The following is a 15,691-nucleotide window of genomic DNA, read 5'->3' on the forward strand; positions in this document are numbered from 1 at the left end:
TGTGTGCAGAGAGGGTCAGCTCACCTGTTGCCTGAGGAAACTCATGGCCTTGGCAGCAGTGACTTGCCTTTTCTGTTGCCACTTTTGTTCTGGGGAAGAGTGCGCACCTCATAAGGTGCAAACCTCCGTACCCATAGCTGGAATGCGAAACCTGTCACCACATGAAGTGATAGAAGCAAATATGATAGATGCATTTAAGTGGAAACTAGATAAATGCATGAGGTGAAAGAAATAGAGGAATTGTTAATAGAGTGAGATTTGGTACAATAGGAAGAGGAGGCTGGTGTGGAGCATAAACATTAGCAAAAACTTGTAAGTCTAAATGACTACGCTTTAAAATCTATACAATTCTTTGATGGCCCTACATCTCAAGATGGGTGCTTGAATTGGTGTTTTTTTGTATTATAGTTCTGTCTCTGAAGGGATGCAGACTATTACTTCTAACTGAGCTGTACCAAATTATTCCCTGAAAACCCCTCCTTTTTAAGTTAAGTTAAGTTCAAACTTGAGGCTTTCATTTGCATTACTTCCTGTAGTTACTGATGTACTTAATTTTCCAGGACACTATCTGGACCAGAAGCGTTTGAAGCAAGGACTATACCGTCACCCGTGGGACGACATCTCTTATGTCTTACCAGAACACATGACCATGTGAACATTGGGTTTGCTAGGAAGGGGGTCGCAGTGCAGAAACATCTCCCTGATCCCAATATTGCCCACCCCAAAAGGTGTTTACATTGCTTTTCTTCTGTGCACTGAAATTCTTGGTAGGTGAGGGAGGAGAAGGGAGGAACAGGAAGGGGGATGGGAATCTTGTATCTTGACAAATTATACAAACAATGTGCTTCATGAAATGATGCAGCTCTTTTTAATTTAAAAAAAAAAACCAAATACCTGCGGCTGTTACGAGTCAATTACGAGTCCGTTAGGGCGCCGGTGGGACCTGGTGTCAGATTGGGTGTGGCTGTATGCGTGCACACGTCACACAGTATTTGGGAATCTAGTATAGGATACAAAATGAGCAAGGAATCGGTGTCGTCAGGAGTCCTTTGTCTGCACTGCCATTGCAGACTACAGCAGAACCCAAAGTAGAACCGTTCTTTCATTTTATTTTTTTAAAATTTGGAGTACCCAATTCATTTTTCCAATTAAGGAGCAATTTAGCGTGGCCAATCCACCTAGCCTGCACATCTTTGGGCTGTGGGGGTGAAACCCACGCAAACACGGGGAGAATGTGCAAACTCCACACGGACAGTGACCCAGAGCCGGGATCGAACCTTGGACCTCGGCGCCGTGAGACTGCAGTGCTACCACTGTGCTACCCATCGTTCTTTCATTTTAAATTAATTTCAGGAAAAGTATCCCAAAGGGTTTCTTGTTGCATTGCAACATTTCCATTCAGTGAGCTGAAATTTATTCTCAGTTCGTGAAATTTTTTTTAAGCAAAATCAGTAAACTGGAAATTCAGGCTGGAGCTTGTAGAATTCCGATCCGTCTGAAGGAACCAGAGAGAGGACAAACAAATTGTGACTGAAGCCCTAGGCAGCTCACAAACCGTAGTTATCCACCTGGAGAAGCACTGGCAACTCCATTCACTTGCACTTTTTTCTCTGCTGATTTGTCCTGTCTAATTCTGCTGGCCTGGAGATTTGGACGGACTGTTCTTGGTACAGTTGCATCATAGATAGTTTTGTCCCAAATCTACAGACTGAGCTGTATTGTTGTCAGCAGCTTGATGTTTACAAGTTAATGGGATTTGAACTTCATTGCCTCGAAATTTCTTTTGATATTAGCCAACAAATACTTAAACACCCTTTGTATGATGTTCCTTTGTTCATTATTTTGTTGCTTATGTTACCTTTTTTATGTGTATTAACACATCCACTATAGATAGTGGACAGTGGAACGTCATGCAGATGTTTGTCTGGTGACAATGCCAGCAGTGGTTCTCAGGCTTGTATGTAAGCTCAAGTAGCCTCCAAAGGCAACGCATTTGACGTTCAATGGAGCAATGCAATCAGTTCGACTGAGGTGATTACTTTCTCTTGCTGGGATCTGCTGTACAACTTCAATGGCATTTCATCTGACCTCATTGCTGTGTGTAAATCCAATGTAGTAACTGTGCTGATGTAAGCTTATTTAAGGGACCATTTGTACTCAACTGTTGTCCGCTCTGTGTGGTTTCAGAATTGTAATTTTAAAATTAGGCGATTTGGAATGAGATGTAATTCCTGGTAAGGGTTGGGAGGGAAGAAAGGGTCCGTAATCATTAGAAATTCAGTCTGTCTTCAAAGGTAGGTCTTTACTGTAGCCACATACACTGTCTTACTGTGTTTTCTGCAACCTCAAGGTACCCAGGCCTGAACCTATAAACGCAAAATCTATCTGGTATCTTAGTATAAATTAAAGTATGTAATTTATTCGGTTTTGTGTTGTCTGTGTGATTTATTTATTTGAAGTTGTCTATGCTGAGACATCTTCTCTTGCACTATGTACTTTCTTCAAACAGGTTGGTGGTTTGGCTCCTGCCTCTTTGAGACAGATCTACTGGTGTTCTAGGCTGCTTACTTAACACTTGACAGAATTGAGGATGATCTGGAAGAGTTGATAATTAGAACATAGAACATAGAACAATACAGCGCAGTACAGGCCCTTCGGCCCACGATGTTGCACCGAAACAAAAGCCATCTAACCTACACTATGCCATTATCATCCATATTATCAATTCTTCCACCAAAACTGCTTGAAAACCTTTAAGAGTCGCTAATCCTCAGTTCATTTGTACAGAGCAGCAGTCTGGGATTCTGGTTGTTTAAATACCTGTCTAATTTGTTGGTACACCTCAAGTTGAAAGGTCATCCACTGAATCTCCCAATCAACCACGGGCTGGATTATTCTGCCCCGCCCACTGCAGGGTGGTCACGAGCGGGAGACGGACTATGTAACGGTCCACTGACCTCTGGTGGGGATTTCCAGCTGTCGAGCGGGCGCGGCCGGAGAATCCCACCCTATATCTTCACACGATATGTCCAAACTTCACTGACTTAATTGTCTGACATTATGATTTACCTGGGGCTGAGCGCGTTTCTGAGAGAAATTGTACCTCGTGGTGAATATGATTCCAAGCAAAGCCAGGACTTGAAATAAATAACTGGACCTTTTTCCCACGCCTCTCTGATCTCATCCGAGAGAGAATGGAGTGGCAATCACAGCAATAACTAATTTCTTATTCTCCTTTAGTTTCTGAGTGGGATGTGTGATGTTTTAACTTGTCACAGCATTCTACAAATCGTTTTAGATAAAAAAACACTGAGGCCCTTTCTGTCACACCCATCAGACTGGGTAAACTAATTGGCACTAATGGGGTACAGGACAAATCCCTCTAATGTATGCAAGGTGGTTTTGTATACAATATGTGGAGGAATCAACGAGAACCACTATTTGCGATCTACTGTTGAGAAAGGGCTAATTAGTCTCTGTGAAGAAGCATTTAGGGAAGAGTGACCATGATGTGATAGAATTTTAAGAGTATTGAGAGATCTGGGTGTACAGGTCCACAGGTCACTGAAAGTGGTAACGCAGGTGGAGAAGGTAGTCAAGAAGGCATACGGCATGCATATCGGACGAGGCATTGAGTATAAACATTTGGCAAGTCATGCTGAAGATGTATAGAGCCTTAGTTAGGCCATGCTTTGGAGTATAGTGTTCAATTCTGGTCGCCACACTACCAGAAGGATGTGGAAGCTTTGGAGAGGGTGCAGAAGAGGTTTACAAGGATGTTGCCTGGTCTGGAGGGCATGAGCTATGAGGAAACGTTAGATAAACGTGGTTTATTCTCACTGGAACGACAGAGGTTGAGGGGTGACCTGATAGATGTCTACAAAATTGAGGAGCATAGACAGAGTGGATAGTCAAAGATTTTTTTTTTCCCAGGGTGGAAGAGTCGATTACATGGGGACATAGGTTTAAGGTGTAAGGGGCAAAGTTTAGCGGAGATGTGCGAGGGAAGTTTTTTTTACTGCGGACAGAGTGTGCCTGGAACTCGCTGCCGGAGGAGGTGGTGGAAGCAGGTACAATAGTGACGTTGAAGAGGCGTCTTGACAAATATATGAATAGGATGGGAATAGAGGGATACGGACCCCAAAAGTGTAAAAGGTTTTAGGTTAGACGGGCAGCATGGTCGCCGCAGGGCCGAAGGGCCTGTTTCCGTGCTGTACTGTTCTTTGTTCTATGATGTAGTTCAATCTGAAACTAGGGTTTTTTTTTTTTTAAATTAAGGGGCAATTTAGCGTGGCCAATCTACCTAGCCAGCACATCTTTTGGGTTCTGGGGGCGAAACCCACGCAGACACAGGGAGAATGTGCAAACTCCACACGGACAGTGACCCAAAACCTGGGACCTCGGAGCCTTGAGGCAGCAGTGCTAACCCACTGCGCCACCGTGCTGCCCTCTGAAACTAGGGTCTTAAAAGAAACTGAAGGTATGCGCAAGTTGGCTGTGGTAGATTGGGAAACTACATTTGAAGGTATGATGGTATACATGCAATGGTTAGCATTTAAAATAATTAATGCAACAATAATACGTTCCTGAGGCACAAAACAGGAAAGTGATACAGTCACCTTCAAGGCAACAAGGGAAGTAAAAAATTATTTTGGATCAAAGGAGCGAGTCTGAGGATTGGGAGCATTTTGGTGTTCCATGAAGGAGGACCAAGAAACGGATAAAGGGAAAATGGATTATGGAGGCAAACAAGTTCAGTCGATTTCGGCGTGAGAACAGCTGGTGAGTGGTGAGTCAGTTTCAGCGGGAGCATTGCGGAAGGAGGTTGCTGGGAGGTAAGTCAACCTTTAAAAGCACTTGTCTTTGCAGGGGCAGGCCAGTCGATTTCGGCGTGAGAACAGCTGGTGAGTGGTGAGTCAGTTTCAGCGGAAGCATTGCGGAAGGAGGTTGCTGGGAGGTAAGTCAACCTTTAAAAGCACTTGTCTTTGCAGGGGCAGGCCAGTCGATTTCGGCGGCGTGAGAACAGCTGGCTGGTTAGTCAATTTCAGCAGGAGCTGAGAATTTTTCTTTTTTTTATTTTAAATTAGTTTTTTAGGCGGGAACAGGAAGTCGACCCGCGGACGTCTGGGAAGACCCTCCCCAATAAATTCTGGTGGAGAGGAAACCCGAGACACTACACGTGTAGTGTCTCCCACCCGCCCTCCTCCTCTAACCTAATAATAAAACCCATTGGTCTGAGGTAAGTACCATATTTTATTATATTATTATTATTTTTTAGCCAGATCTTGGTAGAAAGTTGGAGGAATGGCAGGGAAGGGAGTGCAATGTTCCTCCTGCAGGATGTTTGAGGTGAGGGATGCAGTTAGTGTCCCTGCTGATTTTACCTGCAGGAAGTGCTGCCATCTCCAGCTCCTCCAAGATCGAGTTAGGGAACTGGAGCTGGAGTTGGAAGAACTTCGGATCATTCGGGAGGCAGAAGGGGTCATAGATAGCAGCTTCAGGGAATTAGTTACACCAAAGATTGGAGATAGGTGGGTAACTGTAAGAGGGACTGGGAAAAAACAGTCAGTGCAGGGATCCCCTGCGGTCGTACCCCTGAGAAATAAGTATACCGCTTTGGATACTTGTGGGGGGGACGACTTACCAGGGATAAGCCATGGGGTACGGGCCTCTGGCACGGAGTCTGTCCCTGTTGGCTCAGAAGGGAAGGGGGGAGAGGAGCAGAGCATTAGTAATTGGGGACTCTATAGTCAGGGTCACAGATAGGAGATTTTGTGGGAGCGTGAGAGACTCACGTTTGGTATGTTGCCTCCCAGGTGCAAGGGTACGTGATGTCTCGGATCGTGTTTTCCGGGTCCTTAGGGGGGAGGGGGAGCAGCCCCAAGTCGTGGTCCACATTGGCACCAACGACATAGGTAGGAAAGGGGACAAGGATGTCAGGCAGGCTTTCAGGGAGCTAGGATGGAAGCTCAGAACTAGAACAAACAGAGTTGTTATCTCTGGGTTGTTGCCTGTGCCACGTGATAGTGAGATGAGGAATAAGGAGAGAGAGCATTTAAACACGTGGCTACAGGGATGGTGCAGGCGGGAGGGATTCAGATTTTTGGATAACTGGGGCTCTTTCTGGGGAAGGTGGGATTGCTGGACCTTTGGCTTTGATTTTTATGTCATCATTGGCTACAGGAATAGTGCCAGAGGACTGGAGGATAGCAAATGTGGTCCCTTTGTTCAAAAAGGGGAGCAGAGACAACCCCGGCAACTATAGACCGGTGAGCCTCACGTCTGTAGTGGGTAAAGTCTTGGAGGGGATTATAAGAGACAAGATTTATAATCATCTAGATAGGAATAATATGATCAGGGATAGTCAGCATGGCTTTGTGAAGGGTAGGTCATGCCTCACAAACCTTATTGAGTTCTTTGAGAAGGTGACTGAACAGGTAGACGAGGGTAGGGCAGTTGATGTGGTGTATATGGATTTCAGCAAAGCGTTTGATAAGGTTCCCCACGGTAGGCTATTGCAAAAAATACGGAGGCTGGGGATTGAGGGTGATTTAGAGATGTGGATCAGAAATTGGCTAGCTGAAAGAAGACAGAGGGTGGTGGTTGATGGGAAATGTTCAGAATGGAGTACAGTCACAAGTGGAGTACCACAAGGATCTGTTCTGGGGCCGTTGCTGTTTGTCATTTTTATCAATGACCTAGAGGAAGGCGCAGAAGGGTGGGTGAGTAAATTTGCAGACAATACTAAAGTCGGTGGTGTTGTCGATAGTGTGGAAGGATGTAGCAGATTACAGAGGGATATAGATAAGCTGCAGAGCTGGGCTGAGAGGTGGCAAATGGAGTTTAATGTAGAGAAGTGTGAGGTGATTCACTTTGGAAGGAATAACAGGAATGCGGAATATTTGGCTAATGGTAAAGTTCTTGAAAGTGTGGATGAGCAGAGGGATCTAGGTGTCCATGTACATAGATCCCTGAAAGTTGCCACCCAGGTTGATAGGGTTGTGAAGAAGGCCTATGGAGTGTTGGCCTTTATTGGTAGAGGGATTGAGTTCCGGAGTCGGGAGGTCATGTTGCAGCTGTACAGAACTCTGGTACGGCCGCATTTGGAGTATTGCGTACAGTTCTGGTCACCGCATTATAGGAAGGACGTGGAGGCTTTGGAGCGGGTGCAGAAGAGATTTACCAGGATGTTGCCTGGTATGGAGGGAAAATCTTATGAGGAAAGGCTGATGGACTTGAGGTTGTTTTCGTTGGAGAGAAGAAGGTTAAGAGGAGACTTAATAGAGGCATACAAAATGATCAGGGGGTTGGATAGGGTGGACAGTGAGAGCCTTCTCCCGTGGATGGATATGGCTGGCACGAGGGGACATAGCTTTAAACTGAGGGGTAATAGATATAGGACAGAGGTCAGAGGTAGGTTCTTTACGCAAAGAGTAGTGAGGCCGTGGAATGCCCTACCTGCTACAGTGGTGAACTCGCCAACATTGAGGGCATTTAAAAGTTTATTGGATAAACATATGGATGATAATGGCATAGTGTAGGTTGGATGGCTTTTGTTTCGGTGCAACATCGTGCGCCTGTACTGCGCTGTATTGTTCTATGTTCTATGTTCTAAGTGAGAAACAAGAATGGAATAATAGGTATGTAAAAAGGAAAGAGGTAGCAAAGACAAATGTGGGCTAATTCTTCCTTAAATAAGGAACCAAAACTACACCGAGTATTCCTGATGTGGTCTCACCAATGTAACTGCAACATGGCATCCTTAACATTCTGTTCAATTTCTCAAAATAAAGGCTAGCATTCTATTCACCTTAATTATGTGCTGTACCTGCATAGTAACATTTTATGACTCGTACTCATTAGCTACCATGTCTTTGCCCCATCTAAGTAACTGATATAAATAGTGAAAAAAAGAATAAGCCGCTCAGACCAGTGTCGGACTCCACATTCTGCCAGTCATTTAAGCATCCTCTATTTCTGACAGTCTATTTTCTATCCATGCTGATATGTTACACCCTGCATCACAAGCTCCCATTTTGCGCAATAATCTTATGTGGCACTTTATTAAATGCTTTCTGGAAATAACTTCAAAAAACCATGCTGATTGCTGCAGGTTTCATGAAGTGCCTAGTTGTAAGCTTAATTTTCAAAAAATATTTTCATCGAAAAACTTTCATTATAAACAAAATAATATAAAAGTTAATTCAAGTTACAAAATGCAAAACAAACACAAACAATCAAGAATCCTAATTAACTTAAACCTCCAACATTAAACTAAACCCTTTAACAACCCACAGTGACAAGCTCTTTAAAAAAAGGAAATGAATGGCTGCCATCTTGGGTAGAACCCTTCTACTGATTCCCTAATGGTGTACTTGACCTTTTCCAAATGTAAGAATGACATGAGGTTACCCAACCAAACCAAGGCACTGGATGGAGCAGAAGATCTCCACCCGAGCAAAACTCATCTCCGGGCTATTAACAAGGCCCGAGGAGGACATCCGCCTTCACTCTGTCTGCAGTACCAGCGAGTCTGATATCTGAAAATGTCCACCAACTGACATGGTTCCAGATTGACACTTAGTACCTCTGACATGGTGTTAAAGAACAAGACCCAGAAGCTTACTGACTTGGGACAACGCAAGAACATTTGAGTGTGGTTAGCCAGCCCCTGAGAACAATGCTCACACCTGTCCTCCACCCGAGAAAGAAACGCTCCTCACTTTTGTTAAATGAACCCTGTGCACCACCTAAATTGATTCAGACTAAGCCGAGTGCAAGAGGACATGGAGTTGACTCTGCAAAGAGCCTCGCTCCGCACCACATCATCCAGAGTAGGACTCAATTCCCCTCCCATTGCACCTTTATCCAATGGAGCTGCAGCCATCTAAAATGGCCACCTGCAAAGGACTATGAGAATTGTGGTCAGCTTGGACACAGACAGGTACACAGCCTCTGTGTATTATGCAAAGAAGCCAGACCTGACTGAAACTTGTATCTGTTAAGAGTCAATCACCATTTCCCCCAGGACAATAGAGTTTGAATCAAGGAGTTACAGCAGTAGCAGACTAACTGGTGCCACTTCCCCTTATTTGGAAAGGCCTAAGTGCCTACGTAGCTCGGACCCACCGAGGTATCCGCCCCCTAATTGGCCAGGATCAATGAGGGTGAACGAAACCCTATCGATCCATTGCAGCTGGAGATAGGACCGCCCCAAAGGGTGCGAAAGCCCAGGGGGATAAGAAGAACTGCAAACCGAGAGGTCGGTCTCTTTTGGACCGGCCTGTGTGCGACCAATTGCAGCATATTAACCAGCCAAGTTCAAGGACCCGCGGTCGCTACCTGAAGGACGAGCCCAGCTGAGACGAACCTGAAGACTTCCAACCGACCCACGTGGACACAGATAAAGGTCTTATCTCCCTCACAGAGCCGGTCACCCCGAAGTTAAGTAAAGGTCATCATAGTTATTAGGTCTAGTTTAGTGCGAAGCCGCGTGTATTATTGCATACAGAAATAAGTCTTGTGTTATTAATAAACTGTCTTTGAACTAATACATTAGTTGTGTGGTCATTCGGTCAATATAAGAAACAGCTTGTGGTTCACATCAAAATCTAGAAGTCATCAGAGCTAACGCCACTGATAGGAATGACCATAAATAGACTAAATGCTCTCCCCACCAGACCTGGATGAAGACAAAATCTTCAACAGGGAGGAGGATGGTGCCGAGGGAAAAGCCTTACACGAAAAATCGCGAATCTGAAAATATCTAAACCGATTGGAACCAGGGAAGTTGAAACTTTTGCCACCGCTCCTTAAAGCTGGCAAACCTTCCCTCTACAAACAAGTCCCCAAACCTCTAAAACCCTTATACTCCCATGACTTAAACGTCGAGTCCAAACCCGCTGGCAAAAGAGGTGACTATTGCAGATAGGGGCCAGCAAAGACATGGAGCTAAGTTTAAAATGCTGTCTGGACTGCTTCCAAATTGTCAGGGTGGACACCACTACCGGATTCAAAGAACATCTTGCCAGAGAGAATGGCAATGATGCAGTTACTAATGCACAGAGGCTGGAACCCTTACAGGAACTCACCTCCATTTGTTCCCATACAGAACCCGGATCACTAAATCACCCCAGTACGTTCTCAATATTGACTGCCCGCTAATATAATAATAAATTGGTAAAGCTAAACCTCCTGTCTATGTCTCTGGAGGAACGCCCTCCAGACCCTTGGAGCCTAGCCTGTCCAAATGAAAGAGGACATTAATTTGTTCATTCTGACAAAAAAGGACTTGGGGGGAAAAAAGTGGGGAGTCACTGAACAATAAATAAAAATCTCGGGAGCAGATTAATTTCCATAGTCTGAACCCTGTCCGCCAAGGAGGGTATCCCACTTCTGTAAGTCAGATTTGACCTCATTAACCAGACTAGTATAATTTAACTTATGAAGCGAGGTTCAATTGGTGGGCCACCCGTAATAACAGATAATGAAAGCTGGATCTGGCAAGGTGAAAAGGTAACATCCCCAGGTGGGCTCCACCCCCCCCCCCCCAATCTTGTATTTGTCAAGATGCCCCTTAAATGTCACTATCGTCCCAGCTTCCACCACCTCCTCCGGCAGCGAGTTCCAGGCACCCACTACCCTCTGTGTAAAAAAAACTTGCCTCGTACATATCCTCTAAACCTTGCCCCTCGCACCTTAAACCTATGCCCCCCTAGTAATTGACCCCTCTACCATGGAAAAAAGCCTCTGACTATCCACTCTGTCTATGCCCCTCATAATTTTGTAGACCTCTATCAGGACTCCCCTCAACCTCCTTTGTTCCAGTGAGAACAAACCGAGTTTATTCAACCGCTTCTCATAGCTAATGCCCTCCATACCAGGCAACATTCTGGTAAATCTCTTCTGCACCCTCTCTAAAGCCTCCACATCCTTCTGGTAGTGTGGCGACCAGAATTGAACACTATACTCCAAGTGTGGCCTAACTAAGGTTCTATACAGCTGCAACATGACTTGCCAGTTTCTATACTCAATGCCCCGGCCAATCAAGGCAAGCATGCCGTATGCCTTCTTGACAACCTTCTCCACCTGTGTTGCCCCTTTCAGTGACCTGTGGACCTGTACTCCTAGATCTCTTTGACTGTCAATACTCTTGAGGGTTCTACCATTCACTGTATATTCCCTACCTGCATTAGACCTTTCAAAATGCATTACTATTTATCTATCATTCTATTTCTCTATCTATCAATCTAATGATCTATCTATCTATCTGTTTGTCTGTCTGTCTGTCTATCTATCTATCAAAATGTTTAATTCACCGAGAAAAATCACTTTTTTTCCAAAATGAATGTTTGGCAAAAAGTAGTCAATTTTGATGGAAGCCGCTCTGAAAACAAACGGCAAATTACTCAAAATGCTTAACTCGACGAGAAAATCGCTTCTTTTCCAAAATGAATGTTTGCCAAAAAATAGTAAATTTAGATGCAAGCCGCTCTGAAACAAAATGGCAAATTACCCTACATGCAATTGTTTTTTTTTTTTGCATTGGTTGTCCCTGTGGTATCCTTTATTTGCTCTGGATCCCTCATGCTTTTTACTAACTATATACACTGCAAATCTGCAGTTTCATTTGTATTCCTTTATCTCACTGTCCTTGGGCAAGCATCGCCTCGACAGCCCTTCTTAAGATCAAGCTCAAAAGTTACAAAAGCCTTTTCAAAAGTGATGGTGTAGCACCGATCTGGGATCTCATTTTGCTGCCTGTGTTCAGGAGCCTCGGGTATCTGGGTTTAGCTGTGTCTCAGTACGGAAGGTTGTGAGAAACAGAGTAGGCTATTCTCTAGTATGAGGAGATAGTGAGCAAGTCTCCTGTCTTCTGGACGACTCGATGCCAAGGGAGAACAAGCAGAAGGAAACTGGAATTAAATACAAACTTGCATGTGCTGAGGGTACCTCAAATTCCTCCCAGCCCATGAATTACTTTAAAATGTTGTCATTGGAGCAGACATCGTGGCATCCAATTTAAACACAGCGAAAACCACAAACAGCAAAACCAACATAATTTCTTTTTGTTCAATGGAGTAAACTGAGATACATAGAAGATAGGAACAGGAGGAGGCCTTAATGGAGCTAAATGTTTGTCAGGACACCAAGAACTACCCTGCTCTTTGAAGTGGCATAGGATGTACATCCACCTGAAAGGTAGATATGACCTTGGTTTAATTTCTCAACTGAATCTCCAACAGTGCAGCAATCCCTTTATACTGCGTAGAGGTGTCAGACAAGATTATATACTCGAGTCCGAGAGTGGGGCTTGAACTCAGGACCTTTGAATAAAGTGAGATTGTTATGACTGAGTCAAGGCTGATACCTGAATTAACTAAAGGCATAAATGATTACGGCAAAATTTTTCTTGCAGTGCCCAGACCTGCGATTCTCTGCTCAATTAACGTCTCCAGGCTCACTCTCTGAGCTCATCACCAATTAATGTCTCCAGGCTCACTCTCTGAGCTCATCACCATACGAAGATGAGAGGAGGAAAAGAGAAAAAATGGGAGTTGTAAATAATCATGTTTTAAATTCTGTTGTGGTGGAATGAGTTAGATGAGCTACAATTCAACAGCTGAGCTTTATTCAGCAGCCTGACTGACTAATGATCCTATACCCGTCCTGTGTGTGAGGTTCCTTGGACACAAAACTGTCAATAATTTGGCACAAATTTGTCATTCCTCGGTCCACAAGGCTGAGCTAACCATTCACAATTAAAGTGGGATTGCTGGAAAGATTTGTGTAGCATGTTATAGTGTTGGATGTTGTCAGACTATTTCACTGAGCCTCTTCCCTGTGAATTATCCAACAGATGCACAGCCAATACAAAATCCTTTTACTGCTGTTTCATGTCATTCTTACATTGAAAATGTAATTGTGCAGGATATTCTTTTGCCAATTTACAAATGGGCAGTAACTGCTTGGATGGTCCTGTACTTTCCTAGGTTTCTGAGGATTGCAAACTGTTCTGGGAGTTTCACAGCTATTCAACTAGAGTGTACCTCACTCCCCCAACTGACCAGATGACACACGGAGTTCCAATTGAAGTAGGGGGGCTAGATATTCACCATGCAGCTTGCCAGTGATTTGGGCGGCACGGTAACACAGTGGTTTGCACTGTTTTTTCATAGCACCGGGGACCCAGGTTCGATTCCCGTTTGGGTCACTGTCTGTGTGGAGTCTGTACGTTCTCCCCGTGTCTGCGTGGGTTTCCTCCGGGTGCTCCTGAAGATCAAATTAAATGGTTGTCTAACCAATTTACTTGTCCAGAGCTGAAGCTGTTGATTCTCTATTGCTCGTATCAATTAATTTATTGTAATAATAATCTTTATTGTCACAAGTAGGCTTATATTAACACTGCAATGATGTTACTGTGAAAATCCCCTCGTCGCCACATTCCGGCGCCTGTTTGGGTACACTGAGGGAGAATTCAGAATGTCCAATTCACGTAACAGCACGTCTTTCGGGACTTGTGGGAGGAAACCGGAGCACCCGGAGGAAACCCATGCAAACACTGGGAGAACATGCAGACTCCACACAGACAGTGACCGAAACCGTGGATTGAACCTGGGACCCTGGAGCTGTGAAGCAACAGTGCTACCCACTGTGCTCCTGTTTCTTGTTTCTTGTGTACAGGATACACCTGGGCAATTTTCCACATTGCTGCATAGAAGCTAGTGTTGTAGCTTTACTGGAAACAGCTTGTCTAGGGGTGTGGCCAGTTCTGGAGCACAAGTCTTCAGTACTATTGCCGGAATATTGTCAAGGCAGTGTAATTGAACTGTGGTGTAGATTAAAAGATATAACCTGGTCTTTTTGGGTTAATCGCAATTAGTCATTTTATTCACTGAGTCTATTTCGATGCCAATGCTACAAAAGTAAAACTTGGTTGTCGCATTAAAGATATCAGAGTTTGAATAACATTTTAACATTTATAATTCAGCTTTAAATAATTAAAAGATGTCCTTATACATTAATCACAAATTAAGTTATCAACCTCAAGGTTACTATTAACCATAACTGAACTGAACCCACCATATAAAAACTGGCTACAAGAGCAAGCCAGAGGCTGCGAATTCTGCAGCGAGTAACTCGCCTCCTGACTCCCCAAAGCCTGTCTACCATCTACAAGGCACAAGTCAGGAGTGTGATGGAATACTCTCCACTTGCATGGATGAGTGCAGCTCCAACAACACTCAAGAAGCTCGGCACCATCCCGCGTGATTGACACCCCATCCATCACCTAAAACATTCACTCCCTTCACTGCTGATGAACTGTAACAAAAAAATGAAATGAAATAAATCGCTTATTGTCACAAATAGGCTTTAAATTAAGTTACTGTGAAAAGCCCCTAGTTGCCACATTCCGGCACCTGTTCGGGGAGGCTGGTGCGGGAACCGCCATGGTAACAGCCATGCGTAACATCTACCAGATGTAATGCAGAAAGGCTCCTTCGACAGCACCTTCTAAACCTGTGACATCCACCATCTAGAAGGACAAGAGCAGCAGATGTATGGGAACATCACCACCTGGATGTTCCCCTCCAAACATCATTCAGTCCTCACTTGGAAATAGATTGCCATTGCTTCACTGTCACTAGTTTAAACCCTAGAACTCCCTAACAGCACAGTGGGTGTACCTACAACACACGGACTGCAGCGGTTCAAGAAGGCAGCTCACTACCACCTTCTCAAGGGGCAATTAGGGATGGGCAATAAATGCTGGCCTTATAGAATCACAGAATCTACAGTGCAGAAGGAGGCCGTTCAGCCCATTGAGTCTGCACCGGCGCTTGGAAAGAGCACCCTATCCCGTAACCCCACCTAACCTTTTTGGACACTAAGGACAATTTAGCATAGCCAATCCACCTAACCTGCACATCTTTGGACCGTGGGAGGAAACCGGAGCACCCGGAGGAAACCCACGCAGACACGGAGAGAACATGCAGAATCCGCACAGACAGTGACCCAAGCCGGGCGCTTATTTGGGGAGGCTGGGACGGGAATTGAACCCGCGCTGCTGGCTTTGTTCTGCATTACAAGCCAGCTGTCTTAGCCCACTGTGCTAAACCAGCCCCTACATGAAAGATCCATTGAATGTTGTTTCCCAAAGGAAGTAAAGGAGTTAGGGATAGCATGGGGTAGTGGATAGAGGGGGTAGTGGATAGCGTGGACTGATCTGCAGTATCCTTTCATGATCATCTTAATTGGTAGTGCAGTCAAATTGCTTACTCCTGCAATTCTTTACGTTTCCATCATGTTCACTCCCACTATATGGAATACCCAAGGATCAAAGCTTTGTAATTCATTTACAATTGTGTAGTACCCAATAAGCTGAGTCGGAGAAATTTCTTTAATAATAATTAATCATTTTTATTAGTGTTACAAGTAGGCTTACATTAACATAGCAATGAAGTTACTTTATGCTGAGGGGTGTGAATCTTTGGAGTTCTTTATCCCAGACAGCTGTGGATGTTTAATGCTGGAGGACATTCGAGAGAGAGGTCAATAGATGTTTGGGCAGCATGGGCATTAGGTTTAGGAGATCCTGTGGTGCAGTGGTAGTGCCTCTACCTCGTTCCAGGTTCAAGTCCCACATCAGGACTTGACGGTCACTGAAACATGGCCAAACAGACTGATTATC

The 15,691-nt window shown here is 44.5% G+C and overlaps 1 protein-coding gene across 3 annotated transcripts in view; it reads left to right on the forward strand.

Annotated features, from left to right (window-relative positions):
* LOC140398669 (ATP-citrate synthase) overlaps nt 1-2,426 on the forward strand; it is an 85,032-nt gene extending 82,606 nt beyond the window's left edge. For all 3 annotated transcript variants that reach the window (XM_072487640.1, XM_072487641.1, XM_072487642.1), the window contains one exon: nt 561-2,426. In XM_072487640.1, coding sequence (XP_072343741.1) covers nt 561-655 — 95 coding nt within the window. In that variant the 3' untranslated portion in view covers nt 656-2,426. The remainder of the gene's footprint in view (nt 1-560) is intronic.
* The last annotated feature ends 13,265 nt before the right edge of the window (nt 2,427-15,691 follow it).

This window comes from Scyliorhinus torazame, chromosome 21 (genome assembly GCF_047496885.1).
Source record: "Scyliorhinus torazame isolate Kashiwa2021f chromosome 21, sScyTor2.1, whole genome shotgun sequence".
Lineage (NCBI taxonomy): Eukaryota > Metazoa > Chordata > Chondrichthyes > Carcharhiniformes > Scyliorhinidae > Scyliorhinus > Scyliorhinus torazame.